The sequence below is a fragment of the Diadema antillarum genome, unplaced genomic scaffold (genome assembly GCF_040938485.1).
Source record: "Diadema antillarum isolate AM-2024a unplaced genomic scaffold, OU_Dant_1.0 seq00001469_RagTag, whole genome shotgun sequence".
Lineage (NCBI taxonomy): Eukaryota > Metazoa > Echinodermata > Echinoidea > Diadematoida > Diadematidae > Diadema > Diadema antillarum.
The window spans coordinates 664,474-679,824 of NW_027272208.1; the positions used below are offsets into that span (position 1 = coordinate 664,474).

General features: G+C 39.8%; 1 protein-coding gene across 1 annotated transcript; it reads right to left on the bottom strand.

Annotated features, from left to right (window-relative positions):
• Positions 1-647: 647 nt before the first annotated feature.
• LOC139709768 (uncharacterized) lies at positions 648-14,137 on the bottom strand. Its single transcript, XM_071621729.1, has 7 exons — positions 13,721-14,137; positions 12,632-13,172; positions 10,895-11,157; positions 9,696-9,936; positions 8,667-8,831; positions 2,197-2,329; positions 648-1,348 (listed from the first exon to the last, which is right to left on the bottom strand). Exons 1-7 carry the CDS (start codon positions 14,059-14,061, stop codon positions 1,128-1,130), a joined length of 1,905 nt encoding a protein of 634 aa, XP_071477830.1. The 5' UTR covers positions 14,062-14,137; the 3' UTR covers positions 648-1,127.
• Between the last annotated feature and the right edge of the window lie 1,214 nt (positions 14,138-15,351).

Sequence of the window (15,351 nt, forward strand, 5' to 3'; positions counted from 1 at the left end):
TAGGCACATGGAGAGATTGAAATCTCACATATATAATCACATTATACCATTTTTATCAAAGTACATTAAGCTAACAGCTTGTGAAATAAAAGGTTCAAAAACAATAAACTGAAGTCCTATGGCAAAAAAAGAGGAAATTAAAAGTTATGAAAATATCTTTTCATAAACATATTTTTTCAAATATTTTATTCAATGTTTGTCAGATAAGCGTATTGCTAGGAGCAATGCTCTATAAAAGGGATACGAGTCAAAAACATATATATCATGCAAGCAAAGTGAAATATATGATATAAATTTTCTTTGAAAAGTAAACATTTGATGCTACAATATGATACATTTTTTAAATGTACAGGTATTACCCTCTATCTGCACTTAAGTTTAGTTAAAGGGAAAACCGATCAGGGGCCCATTTCATAAAACTAGTTACCTCTGACAACTGCCACATTTCTATGACAAATTTGCTCTCAGCCAATCAGATGCAAGGATTTCAGTGGCTTGTCACATCTATGACAACTTGTCACTGATGACAAGTTTTATGAAACAGGCCCCTGGTCAGTATCTGTTCATAGCACAAATAGTGCAAACATGGATGAAATTATTATGCCCTTGCATGTCCATTTTTGTCCATTAATGGCATCTCACTGGCATTATGACTGTTGTTCTTTGCAAGTTATAGTGCGTGCTAGAATGTGTTTACCAAAAGTAATAAAAAATGAGAATACTTGGTGAGACTGTCAAACCGCCTCTCATAGTTCATAGCACAAATAGTGTAAACATGGATGAAATTATTATGCCCTTGCATGTCCATTTTATGCATTTTCGTCTCTTCTTTGGCTACATTCTGTATTTCCATTAATGGCATCTCACTGGCATTATGGCTGTTGTTCTATGCAAGTTACAGTGATCAGATGTGTTTACCAAAAGTATTAAAAAAATGAGAATACTCGATGAGATTGTCAACCCGCCTCTCAAAACATATCCTTCATGGGCTCATTAGCATGCATTAGACATGGTGGTGGCCATGATGAGACTTCCCACGCACTGATTTGCATGCCAACAAAGAGAGGAGAGGAGCAGTGGAACCCAATGTCTCGACGGGCGAGGGGAGAGAGGAAGCGATGAGAAATTCATTCGCGCTGGCAGCGGTAGGCGCGGATGACATCACGGATGGGCGCCCTGCACATGGGGCAGTGGGAACCCATGGTGGACAGCCTCAGGCCGCAGGTCAGGCAGACACACATGTGGCCGCACTGGTAGAGCACGGCGTCCACCTCCTTGTCCAGACAGATGATACAGTTGCCCTCGGAAGCAGGATGCGTCGCCATGGATGCAGGGGTGGGTGTGGTGCCTGGAGGCAGGACAGATAGGGAAGAGGTGTGAGCAGCATGAAGCAGCAGGTCTAAACGTGTCGATGGATTGCTAATGAAATTTGAGACGTTGGTGACCCACTTGATAAAAAGAAACCAGATAAAACCTGTCCAGTGCACGCTACCATCCGAATGTGAGTTGATGCATCAAATGATGAAGATGTGGAGTCACCGTCTCAATCACCAGGTTGTTATTCTGAGAACCCACTAATGTTTTTATACATCAAACGGGGACTATAAAAGTATGAATCATATCACATAATTATTGTGTTTGCATGCATTTCTTGTTGCTGCAAACTCTGCAATGCTGGCAGAGGTTACAAAATACAATCCAATGACCCGTTACTGGTTGGGGGGAGAATGTGATAAGCCTCAAGTGCAAGCATACCATCAAACTGATTTTCAATGAGTGCCATCTGCTGAGTCATACATGATAGTTATTGTCACTTACTACCAATGTACCCGCTCCTCTGTAGGATCTTACACCTGCTGTACAACATCCAGACACATTATACATGTTGCTGTGCTCCCTTTACAAGCTACTGTTAAATAAAAAATTTTCGCACGCATGAAACTTTGACGAATTTCCTGAAGAACCAAGAATCGTGAAAATAGAATGCATGTGAAAGTTTTGTTTTTTGACACAATGGATTGGACGCTGAGGTGATTTGTGAAAGTTTAGTTTCATGCTGTTAGCTCCAATGTGCAAAAGTTTCATGCCTTGAATGTTTCTAGTCTTACAGTACTTCCTTGCATTTGTCTGTATCATATTACTGTTGAAACCTCGCGAATATGATTCCATAGATCGAGACCTGAATCCGAGACTCACCATTTTGCTGGTGGAGAGCGGCAGCCACTTCCTGTCGGATCGCCCTCTGGAGGTCGAGCTGCATCTCCATGCTCATGCGCACCATTTCGTGGAGCTCGTCCATGCGTGACCGCAGATTCTCCATCTCACTCATCTGGATGGGATTGATAAAAAAACAATGGAAGAGATTTGATTAAATAGGGGCTGATTTGACACAAAATCACATGAACTGACACATCATACAGTTTGATGAATATCACATACTTTGATACCATGTAATTAGAATGGATGCAAATTAAGTTTACTCGACATGAAAAATATGTTTTCCTTAAAGTGACATGATTTCACAGAACTGATTAGATTTAATGTAAATTTGTATTACCTGACATTGACAGATATAATTTGAACTGATTTGACTTAATTTTCAAAAGCTCTGCATGATAGGGCAAAATTTGCTTTGATTTGACATAATTTGTTGAGATTTGATACAATTTAACATATTCTAAAAAAGGAAAGAAAAGAAAATAACAAAGATGTACAGGTGTGCTATAAAAGAAATGATTTGCATGTCATCAAAAATTGTCCAAAGAAGTCTTATCATAATCATGGCATTGAAAATTGTAAAAAAGAGGTCTTCTCAAAAAAAAAAAACTTTTAAAGAGGAAAGTAAATTTAAATAGGCTAATTGACTGCATATTAATGATTTGAAAAGCTGCGGAGAAGCTTTGATTGTATTATTGGTGAACACATACACACACAACAAGAAATGAATATTCATGAAGGTTTAACTTAGTATAGTGGGTTAAACATGGAAATAAATCTGAAATGTGAGGCAAACTTTTCATGACACATCTGAAAGGGGCTGATTAGGGTGAATGTGCAAAACTAGTTCTAGATTATTACTTCGACGAAAATACAAAAATTGGGTTGTCCCAATTATTCTAGGATTATGCCTGCCAGGAAGAGAGCAGTAATATTTCTTCTTTTTTTTTCAAGCAAATTTTGAAAACATGACAAGCAGCCCCCTGGGGTGAAGTAGGTCACAGATTGATAGGGAAAAGGGCGTTCTACCTCCCAATGTATTTTTTTGGTAACTTTTGACAATGCCTTGAAGAAAAATCAATTTACTCTCACCCTGCATGGATTACAGATTTGAGGCCAATGGACTCAGGGATATTCCATTATTACAAATCCAGCACCCTTCTTTCATTCTCTTTGTTCAAAAGGTCTTACCAAGCTTGATAATCAGATACATGTTTAGCCCACTTACCAAAATGAGTGTGTAATTTGTTTTTAGCATATCTATTTTTTTTCTACAGCACACAAGAAATAAACAAAATTGGTATAAAGTGAGATGTGTGTACGCAAAAGGAGGTTGTTGATCCAAGTGTCATAATTTCATACTCAATATTCAATTTCAAATGTCACCATAGAACTATCTACACCATTCCATCGAAAGACAGGGTAAATATAATAGGTTGAATTTAATGTTGCAGGTGACTTTTTAAGTTTCTGGGAGTCACTTGATTGAAAGGAAGTGGTCCAAGGCTTAATCCGTCTCTTTTCAATTCAAGAGAGAGTCATTGTTTTTTTTTTTCTCTTGGATCATGAGTCATATTAACCCACTGATGATGAGCTGATATTGCTATTACACACGTTTTCCACAGACACCTGCCCGAGAATGCTCGGGACTCGTCTTTAATGGTTTAAAATGACTACAAAATTGAAAGAAACATAAAAAATGCTCTTAAGTTTCATTTTCTCATGAATGCCTAAGTTGCTGCATACCATCATAGTGTTATCAGAAGGCTGTCTGCCATTTTTTTTCACCAAATACCCCCAAATGAAGAAATATAGCCAAATATTTTTTTTTTTTTTTTGATGACTGGACTGATACATCTAGTATGATAATATTCAAACATAGATACCATATGCCACCATTCCACATTTAAAGCCATTATAAACACAGAAGTATCATTGTGGCTAAGATGCAAATACTGTATAACTAAATCTTAAGCAATGCACATTGGAGAAGTACTCTATTTCATATCACTCAGAATCATTTTCTCGCTCCAGACATACTGTACCACAGATCCTTTTGAACTACCCCCAACCACAGAAATGTAATAATTCCCTGTATATCATTCACTACCTCACTTTGAACTCTGGTGAGCATAATGGCATAGTAGTGACACAGTGAACCTGTGTTCCAAACAATAAAATCTTCTCTAGCCTATAGGACATGATCACTGTTAGGGTCTGATCTTTGAATGCTGTGATAGAAAATATTTATACAGTGCATCCACGGCCAAAACCTATACAGGCAATGGTTAGCTCTGTGCATGGGTGCGCTTGTCTGTATGTGTGTGTGTGGTGTGTGTGCGTGTGTGTGTGTGTGTGTGTGTGTGTGTGTGTGTGTGTGTGTGTGTGTGTGTGTGTGTGTATGTATGTTAGGGGGGGGGGGAATGGGAGGGTGAAGATGGAGAATTTACCCCCAAAAAAGTGAAATGAAATGACTTCTGGTGTTCTGGGCCGAGCATAAGGTCTCCTTGGTCAAGAAAGTGCAACAGGCTGTGGTTAAGGCCGAAGCCTTGACCTGGCTAAAAAAGTTGTGCCACAGTGCACAATTCAGTTGAAGATCAGTGAGATATAATGACATGGAGACAAACAGACAGACAGGGACAGACAGACAGACAGACAGACAGGGGGGGGGGGGGTAAATAGATAGAGAGAGAGAGAGAGAGAGTGTGTAAAAATGTAGAATGGTTAAAGATTGATAAAGATGGACTACAGACAGAGAGAAAAGGAAGTAAAGATAAAAAGATGGGCAAAGAGAAAACTACACACAGACAGGTCGAAGAGTGGAAAAAAAAAGTAGATCAGAGATCGAGAAAGGGGAAGGTATGAGAGATGAACAAAGATCGAGAAAAGGAGAAAGGAAAGGAAGGAGGGAGCAGAAAAAAGATGAAGATCTGAACAGCAGAATGCTACACAGATAAGTGACACAGCCACAGAGAAACATAGAAAGAGAGATAGAGATAGGCACAAATATACATGTACACATAATATATATATATATATATATATATATATATATATATATATATATATATATATATATATATATATATATATATATATATAAAGAGTTAGTTCACAAAAACCGATAAGTCCATATTTGCCAAATGGAGATATTTGCGATTAAAGGTCAAGAAAAATAAAGAGTATAATAAGAAAATTTTTGCTTCTTTTGACCATAACTTCAAAAACGTACCTTTATATGTAGTGACCAATATATCATTCAAAAGGTATTACATGTATTTTGTACTTTATGACAGAGACCCTACTTCAAAATCTTCAAAAATGGACGTATCGGTTTTTGCGAACAAACTCTTCATGTATATATCATATATATATATATATATATATACATATATACATATACACACACACACACACAAACATATATATATATACATACTACATATATAAACACACACACACACACACACACACAATGCATAAATTTAGACATGGCATTTGGGAAAAACAAAGACAGATAGAGCCAGGGGAATGGTCAAAGAAAACAATGGAAGAAAGGAAAACAAAACAAAGAATGAGAGGGAGAGAAAGAAAAACAGACAAGACAAACATGAAAGAATCAGCAGGCTTGTCGATGAAACCGTTGTTCAGTCAATATTTCAAATACACTGTCTCCAAATCAAAACTCTCTAAATGTGGTGGGTCAAAGGAAAAAAAAGGTCCCTACAAAAACAGTCCTTCTTTCCTGTTGCTAAACTGTCCATGTGGCATAGTTTTAAACCTTACATCCTGTGTCTATGTCTATATGTGCCCGCCTGCAAACACCAAGCGCTAGTTACACAAAGACTCCCATGTTTACTTTGTTGTGCATGTGGTGGGCACTCTACCAGGATACTACAGACCTAACCCCCACAAGGTCAGTTATGCTTTGAATGAACAGATTTTGTATATGTGTGATATTCCATATCAGCATTATTGCCTATACAAAGCTGTACCCATTACTCATTGCAGAGCTGAGATCACTGAAAGTTTCAATTAAAGGGATCGTACAGTTTTGGTTGAGACCTAATTTCAGGTTTATACGTTTCAGGTTTCTAACATTTTTTGGTGAGATAATGAGAAATCTCTTATAGAATATGAAAGAGAAAGTAATTCCATGAGGAATTGATGAAAATTGGTTTTGAAATGGCTCAGATATTCCAAACAGAGCGATTCTAATAAGTGTGGGACCCACACTTTATTATGATCGCTTTGTTTTACTTTGTTTTTGGATATTTCAGTCATTCCAAACCCGATTTTCATCAAATAAACTTGGAATTCCTCTTAAAATGGTATGCTCTGTACTATTTCATAAGTGTATTCTTGGTATCTCGCAAAAAGTTAAAAGCCCAAGTCTCATCTCCACCAATACTGTACCATCCCTTTAACCCGTTGAAGATGAATCCCGAGTAAACTCGAGCAAGCGTCTATGGGAAATGCATGTTGTAGCAAAATTAGCCCGTTCTCAACGGGTGAAGTGGATTTGTCATGTGACCCTTACTACATTCAAAAGAAAATAAAGAGAAAGAAAAAGAATTGAAGCTGACCAAAGGCAGTTTATCCTCTCAGAATTTTTGTCCAAAAAGTGTCAGAGAAAAGAATAAATGTTTAATGCAGCAAAGAGTTCAAAGAACAACAACAAACAAACAAAAGGAAAGAGAGGAATAGAGTAAAATAATACCATAGAAATATGAAGAGACATCTAGAAAGAGATAGAGAAAGAGAAAAATGGAGAAAAATGACTACGGAAAATATTGCCAGAGAGATAGGGGCATAGTAAGGTGTGGAGACCGGAATGGGAAGTGACCATAACAGATGACCTGACCCTATTCAGAAACCTACTGGTATGTTGTTTTTCTGGTTCCCCCTTCTTCCCCCCCCCCCCCCCCCCCCCCCCACCCCCCAGCCTAGCAGAGGCAGCCCTTGATCATTGAGAAGTGAAGAGGCAAGGATGTGTTGGGAGAGAGGAATGTGAATTCTTCCTCACAATCTTGGAACTGACCTCTGACGTGTCTGTTCCGATTGACTGAGATGCCCTTTTGGTCAGAGGACACCATTGGTAAGGGTCAGGTTTCATCAAACTTGAATATCTATCACACATAGTTATATCATGTAGCGATTGCAGGCCTATCATACTACATGCAGTACTCTTTTCTCCAGCACTGTGATGGTTGTCATTATGTATGTCAACAGGGGGCGCTCTTCTTCATATTTTGTTGGGGATCAAAACCAGTTTTGGAATCGGGTCTGAGATAGCTGTTGATGGCTTTAGTGGTTGTAATATTTGCATCAATAAAGGTCTGTAATTTTTCACCTATGATACAGATGTCAGTGCAATCAGTGTTGACAGCATAACAGATGAAAAAAATAGATATCAATATCAATTCCAGACTAGTCTTGCACTGAACTCTGGCTTTCAGCATCTACTGGTGCTTGAAACCTTTTCTATATCACAAAATTCTGCTGCAAATTTCACCACATCATGATGGTATTGTGTTTTCTACTGCATTCAAGGCACTTTCCCCCTTTTCTTTTTCTGCATGGGACAATATCTTGAGACTAATAGTCAATAATCTAGTTATCTGTGTTCAAGTAATTAATCAAGGCATAGGTGTTGAATGTGTACATAAAAAAAAGAAAAGAAAAAAAAAGAAGCTAGTGCTCAGCAATGGAGGCTTGAGACTGTTTCTGCCAATAGAGGGCGCTGGACCACATTGCTAGCTGAAGAGAGCATCATTCCCATAACAATCCATCTGAATGGAGGAATGTTTGCGTGCATTTTAATTTCGCAAATTTCGCGAGCGCCAAGATTCGCAAAATTAAAATGCACGCGAAAGTTCTTGTCTACACTATATGCACTGAATGCCAGTGGCAGTTCGCGAAAATTTCATGCTGCAAAAAAGGCATTCGGCTCCAATTCGTGGAAAATTCATGTCGCGAATATATCATGTTTTACAGTAGCATTACTCTAGAAAGTATTGTGATTAAGATCAACCAGTTGCTAACAGAATATAATTGCTACATGGATGCATAACCTACCTGCACCTTATTGCTCTGGTTCTTATGAGCTCCACACTGTATCAAAAACAGTCATTGTCACTATAGAGCCTTTGTTAATGTTTGTTCCACTAAGGATATATTTCTTTTCATATAATATTTCCACTGGAAGAGAGTCCGCATCAGATTTCAACAGGGCGTAGTAACGTTGTGGTCTTGAGAGGGGTATGTGCATTATCCCTTTCTGTGCAAAGGACTTTAGACGTGTGTACAATGCTATGGGGTTTGAACCAGTGACCTCGAGACACCACTGAGCTACATTGTCTCCTTATTGTGACTAGCAATAGTTGTAACAATTCTTCATGAAATGCAGCCCTATATAGTAAAGAGACATTTTTTTCAAGGTAACTTACGAAAGCTGCACCACCAACGGCTCCTCCCTCAGCGTGTTCGTCGCTCCTGGCAATGCGGATGCCCAGGTGGGAGAAGTCGTTGCGACGATGCGGGCGACTTTGTTGAATGGAGTTGACAAAGTTCATCACCTCGACACCATTTGAATCCGTGTTGCTGAGTCGGTTCTGTAACAGAGGAATGAGGACAACAAAACGTTTCCATCAGAGACGTACATCATCTCTTCCCTTCCAACTTAAGGAAATCTCTGTGCAAATGAGATGTTTATGATGACTACTGTAAGATAAGGTGGGAAAAAAAATTCTGGAATCATTTTAGCAGATCTTTTAACCCTATTCTAACTGGGCTATTTGAGACCAAGTTTTTACTGGGGGGGGGTCAATTTGACCCCCCCTTCAGATCTCGGCCGCCGATCACGCGATCGCCGCAAAATTTTGCCTGAACATAGAGCCGGATGTCAACTACAAGATTACATGGTCATCCAAAAGAAAAATTTTGATTTACTATTTCAGTTAATTAATTATGCAAATTTATGCATGAAATCATATTTTCACCTATAACTCCATTAAAAAGACTGAATGATTGCTAAATTTTTGTGTAAGAGTTCCTCAAGACACATTGAACAATTTTCTTGTTAAAAAATAGCACAATCAAAATCAATTTCTTTTATTTTTTATTGTTTTGTTAATTTCTTATGTATTTCATTGTTTTTTGACCTTTTTGTTTTCTATTGTTTTTTGGCCAAAATTTGTTGCAGGCACTTTTTCAAGCTTATCTACTGAATGTAAATGAAATGTTGTGACATTTCCAACATGTGAAAAATAATTAGCTTTTAGTCGATCTACTTATCAAGAACTTCTTGAAATCTTGAAAATGCAGTTTACCCACCATACACTACTTAGAATAGGATGTGATGAAGTTTGTTCCTTCCTACCTTGTCCCTGACTCCCAAAACAAACAACACAAAACAGAGAGGTTGAATATTCAATACTGCCATGATAATAGAGTTGCAATGACTTCATTCTCCTTACCATCATGAGGAACTCAAGCCGTCCCCTGAAGTCGCTCTCGAGGGTTTCCTGGACGATCTGTCGGTGCACGAGGTCGCTGATCTCCGAGACGATCGCCTCTCGGTGCACCTGCTGCACGTCATTGGGAGGCGTCGCCTCGGTTGTCGGTGCATTGTTGCCTCTGCTGTGTGGTAAGGGGATGAAGAATTGTCTCTTGAGAGTTATGACCAAAGAATTGATGTGCTGTTTAACCCTTTGTATTCAGGACACACTCTGGGATCATCATTTATGTGTATTGACAGTGTCAAATAGACCCTTTGATCGAGAAAGACTTGAAGGCTTGCATGTATGTCTGGCACAGCTAAAAATTGTGCATGAGACTTATGCAAGCAAACCATCCTTACTATTTCAAATACACTCTGATATATCATCCTGTAGTAGTTAAGCAAGTGGTATAGTTCACACGAAAGTAAAAACCTCAGCCACATGGGTTACGAAAGCAATTTTCTATCAACTGCCTGACTTGAAAAGGATCCAACATCATTAAAGGTCCTGTTTTATACCTTTGGGAAGAGTGATTTACAAATTGTCAAGATATGACATTTAATACATATGTGTAGGTCTGTTGTACCACAAAACATCCTATCATCTAAAATTTTCGCGATAAAGCCTAAAATATTAGGAGATATCTATATTTTTCTCATTAAACGTAACTGTAGACAGTTTAGTCTGGAAGCATTTTTATTCTAACTATTGTTCACATTTGGTATATTTAACAATACTTAACATTGATTTTACCGATTCAAATCTTTACAGTGGTCGTTTCTATCCCTTACTCACATTTTAGAACTATTTTAACGCACTAATGCTGGGTTTTTGTTTCATCTGCAAATGGTAAATTATGCCCTTAAGTGGTGCATCAGCTGACAAAAGATACAAGCATATCCCTGCTCTTACATCATAATCCATGCACAGTTATCCTGTGCATCAACTATATTGAAATAAAGAGACATGTCAAAAATTGCGCCAACATTGAAAGAACTGTGACTTCTGCGATTGAAGAAATTATCCAACACAAAATACTCTGAGCAGTCTTTGACAATAAACTAGACCAAGCAATGGTTGATGTCTCTTGAATATCAGTATCAGTACTGATCAAAATTAAAACCAAACAACTTCAACAGGCATATTTCAGCGATTTTTCAAAAATTCTTCCATACCTGCCACGGAGCAGCCAAGGCTCAGAAGGTAATGGCCACCGGCCACTATTTTGCTGCTGCGACTGGTTGTGGTGCTGCGACTGGTTGTGGTGCTGCAACTGGTTGTGGTGCTGGACCCGCTGCTGTCGTTGCTGCTGTGCCGTGTGCCAGTGCGCGGGGCCCTGGGCCAGCTGTGGCGGCTGTGGGGGTGGGGGAGGGGGAATGTGTGGGGCACGGGGAGCAGCCATCCCCTGGCCAGGGAAAGGAGGGGGTGGTGGAGCAGCCTGTGTGAGAAGAAAAAATGCATAATGAGACAACTACCTTATGAAGCCATCATCTGTTACCATGTACTTGGTGATGTCAGTGGTGTGGGTAAATAGAACTTGACATGGCACCAAACATTTAAACAAATGGCGATGTGAAATATGTTATATATGTTCCTTGATATCATTATACCTATAATTCATATATTCACTTGTTTATACATGCAAAATACACTGACAAGTCTCCTTTACAACATTTGCTTCAAGTTTTCAGGAAAAAAAGCATGAATGTACATCTGTTTGCTTACATGTTGTTATGAAAGAGCTTTCTGCAACACTTAAGATAATGTCATGCAGGAATCTTCTCTTCCCACTGTTATAATAAAAAACATCATATAAGGCAAAGACCCCCTACATAACATTTCCATTAGGTCCTACACATTCAATGTCATTCAGTAATGTAATGCAAATGTAGAATATGCCTTTGAAAATAAACTTTACTCCAGCTCATCTTATTTGTATATATCTTACATGGCAGTATAGACCTGTGTCGTGCCTTTGGGTAATAAACTGTGAACACCATATCTCATGCTATGGATCAGTGCAGACATTACTGTAACAAGGACAGGACAGAACACACTTGTGATAGCAAATAAAGCATCAACCTCTTTTGGGGCCCCACTGCGACATCAGGCAGATAGCACCTTTCCTGAACTCTCATAATCAGCCTAGTAGTGTTTAGTCACTAACCAACACCTACTTCCTTTTGTTCAAAGTACAACCAACGAAAAGTACATGCATTGCACACTAAAGATGAGTTTATCCTTCCCTTCAGACTGATAAACATAGAGGAATCTTTGCTCAAGCCTACTAAGATCAAAGACATTTAGAAGATTACATAGTGAACTTCATGAGCAAACAGAGGCAGTGTATTCCTTGTGTCCTTCTATGCCTGTATTGTGCTCACAGCGCTGTGTTGTGCAATACCCAAAGTCTGATTAGTCATCAGCCACTGTGCACTGAATTAGTCTTGTTTCAAGGCTTCAATAGCATTTAACAGTAGAGCCATATTGTTTCATATCGTGTATGTTGTGCCATGGACCGTTGTTGTTGTAGGTCCATGGTTGTGCTGACAGTAAGAATGATAAAAACAAATATCAATTTGCAAAATGCCAGCAAAGATCAGAAAAGATGATTAAAAAAGATATTTCAAGCCATACTCAAATTAAAACAACCCTTGAAATTGTTTCCATTTTCTAACCCTCTCATTTTACCACCTGATCAATCACCCCTTCCCCCCCCCCCCCCCCAACACAATTTATAACGATAACAAAAGAAAATCTGATTCATCAAAAGTTATCTTAGCATACATAACTGCCTAGCTATCCTGGGAAGTCTCGTTGAATTTGACGAGGATGGTATTTTTTCCTGGGATATTTAGTAATTGAGGACGATTTCATTAGGACAATCGTTGCATTGGTTTGGATCAGTCCTAGAAGCATATATCATTGTTTTTTTCAGCAAAGTTGGTGGACAAATCTTTATTTGTAGCAGGAAAACTTACTGGAACACCCTCATGTAGCACACTGATATGCAGAGAACTGGAGTCAGAGAAAGAAGATGTTCCGCTGGCCTGGCTTGCAGTGTCAGCCACCGCTCCGCCTTCAGCAGCCAGTGGAACCCTCCTGTTGCCCGGGAGACCAGCAGTGCGCAGTCTCAGGGCTGCCTCGACCTCCCTCTCCTGTCTGCCAATTGTGGAGCGGATGATATTCTCCAGCCGCTGGCGGAAGCCGTCGCTTTGGAGCCGCTGTGTCACGGACTGTTGCCGAGACAACCCCTCCAGTTCCATGGTAACCACACCACTCCGGCGCTGCCTTGATGACGACTCACTGCCATCGTTGGAGTCCTCACTGATGCTGTCAGATACGTCCCCATGGATGTGCTGGCGTAGAAAGCGCTCGAGACGGCGACGCTGGTCCCCCTTGCTCACCGGGCGATGGCTGTTCTGTATAGTCAGCAGCTCACACATTAACTCCCTGTTTGGATTAAGAACAATGATACATCCAAGTCAAGTAAATCTTTGGAGAGCACTTATATAATCACGATCATTACTCTCATTTCATCACACTGGAATATTTCAGTCCGTCCAGATTTACTCTGTCTATGATGTCTACACATCATTGTTCTGAAAATGTAAACATATCCATGCACACGTGGGTGACATATAATAGCAAGCTTGAAGTGCACGGGGATAATAGACTACAGGACTTAATAACTCCAGCATCCAGCAATGCATGGTCACTTCCCAAAAATTTTTTAAAAGTCTACATTACCATGGTTACGTGTCTGCAGGATGTCATCAGTGGTGCAACAGGTGTGATAACAAAACATATTTAAACATTTAAAATATTGGAAGGGACTAAATTTCTATTTTGACAAGGTAGGCCTACATGTGGCAATCATTGCGTTACTTGGTGCATAATGTAAAGGACTGTGAAGGTAATTCAGCAATACATAGGGGTGAGGGCGTGGTATTTGTATACATATCTTCAAGTATTCAGAATCAGACTGACAACGCACATACCTGCGCTGCTTTTGCAGCAAACCTTCAATGGCACTGACAGGAGCCGAGGGCTGGGGAGATGGCAGGTCCTCCGTGCTAATCGAGCTGTTGGTATCAGCATCCGACAATTTAGCAGCTGCTGCAAGCATCTCATCTCCTGACAAGGCCTGCGAAACAGACTCTCCACGTTCGCTCGATGTCATGCTGCGCTTTTCGGCGATCTCCTCGGCCGTTGCCGTTGGAGGTAGCACCACGGAATCCGTGGATTCGACTGACATTTCTGAAGTTCTCCGCTCCCCGCGCCTTGACCGTCGGCTTAAACGCCTGCTAGCGCGTCGCAAAATACTCCTAGCAGATTCCATGTTGTCTTAGGAAGTTTTTTGTTCTTTCTTTTAAAGGCTGAGAAGTTACTCTTGGTGGTTCCTGCAAACAGGTTGCTGTCCCTGTCTCTGACAACTGTCAAACAGTTCCGCATAAATATACACAGCGCAAAGCCCGAGATTCGATGAGCTAATGTGCTATAAATAAATCGGGGATGTTCCGTACCCAGCGAGAGAGCAGTTCTCATTGGCTGGTTTCGCCTGGCACCATTACATCATTACCCACTATTGATCCCGCTGATCCCGCGGAACAGAAGGCAAGGAACGCCCCTGCAAAACTATTGTGATGGTAATAGAGCGATCAATATTCTTTTGTCGACGACACTGCTATGTTTTCCTTTCTACCTCTCTTTCTTCTCTTCCCATTTCACATACACGCACACACTCTCTCTTTTTCACTTTGTTTATCTACCATGAATACGAAAAGAGAAAAACAGAGAGTGATTCGATGCGACGCTTTTAGAACTCTGGGACTTTTTGGAATTACCAGGCCCCTCTGGCTCTGCCACAATATCATGCCGCATAATTTATTACGATTTGTTGAGGGCAATTATTGTATGTGTGTTTACAAAATCTTTGCTTATTTTCATGTTTTATAGAGTTTCAGGAGTATGCAAGGTGAACTTACTCTTCTAAAATGAGCGCAGAATCTTGAGTGTGATGGTAACGTTCTGCATTTCGCATATTTTCAGAGGAACTAGTCTTATCATTTCCGTACTAACCACAGGACTTCCGACAGCAGGAAAAAGAGGTGAAGCATACACGGACAGAACGTAAAAGACCAGACAGGCATTGTGTGTGAGAAGCTTGTTCGGAGATCTCATTCTGTTGGACAACAGTGATGAACTTTACTTTTGATGTTTGTTCCCGGTCTAAAAGTCCTGTCCAACTTTTAACCCTGGCTTGTCTTTTCTTTTTTCCTTTTTTCTTCTGCTTTGTATTTGTCACACTTCCTTTGAAATGTCGATTGTATCTATCTATGTGGGCCGAGTGAAAGGTATATTATTTTTGATATAGAATGATGGCAATATTTCTTGGATATAATAAACGTTAATACGATGACAGATCGCTAACTCCATCTGCCATCCTTATAGCCCCCCTCCCTATTCCCCTACCTCCGAGATATCACAGGTATATGAGACCACTAAAAGACTTATAAGTGCATACGTGTATGTGGTATACAATGATCGTTGTTCCACGTCATGTTAGAAATGAATTAATGAAGAATGAAACCTACATGATGATTATACGCAAGCGATGGGGATTGAGTGA

Coding starts and splice junctions, on each gene's coding strand:
- LOC139709768 (XM_071621729.1), bottom strand. CDS start 14,061: ATGGAATCTGCTAGGAGTATTTTGCGACGCGCTAGCAGGCGTTTAAGC. Junction 11,158..12,631: donor AAAACAATGATATATGCTTC/TAGGACTGATCC, acceptor CTTCTCACACAG/GCTGCTCCACCACCCCCTCC. Junction 9,937..10,894: donor CCTTGGCTGCTCCGTGGCAG/GTATGGAAGAAT, acceptor GAGTGTGTCCTG/AATACAAAGGGTTAAACAGC.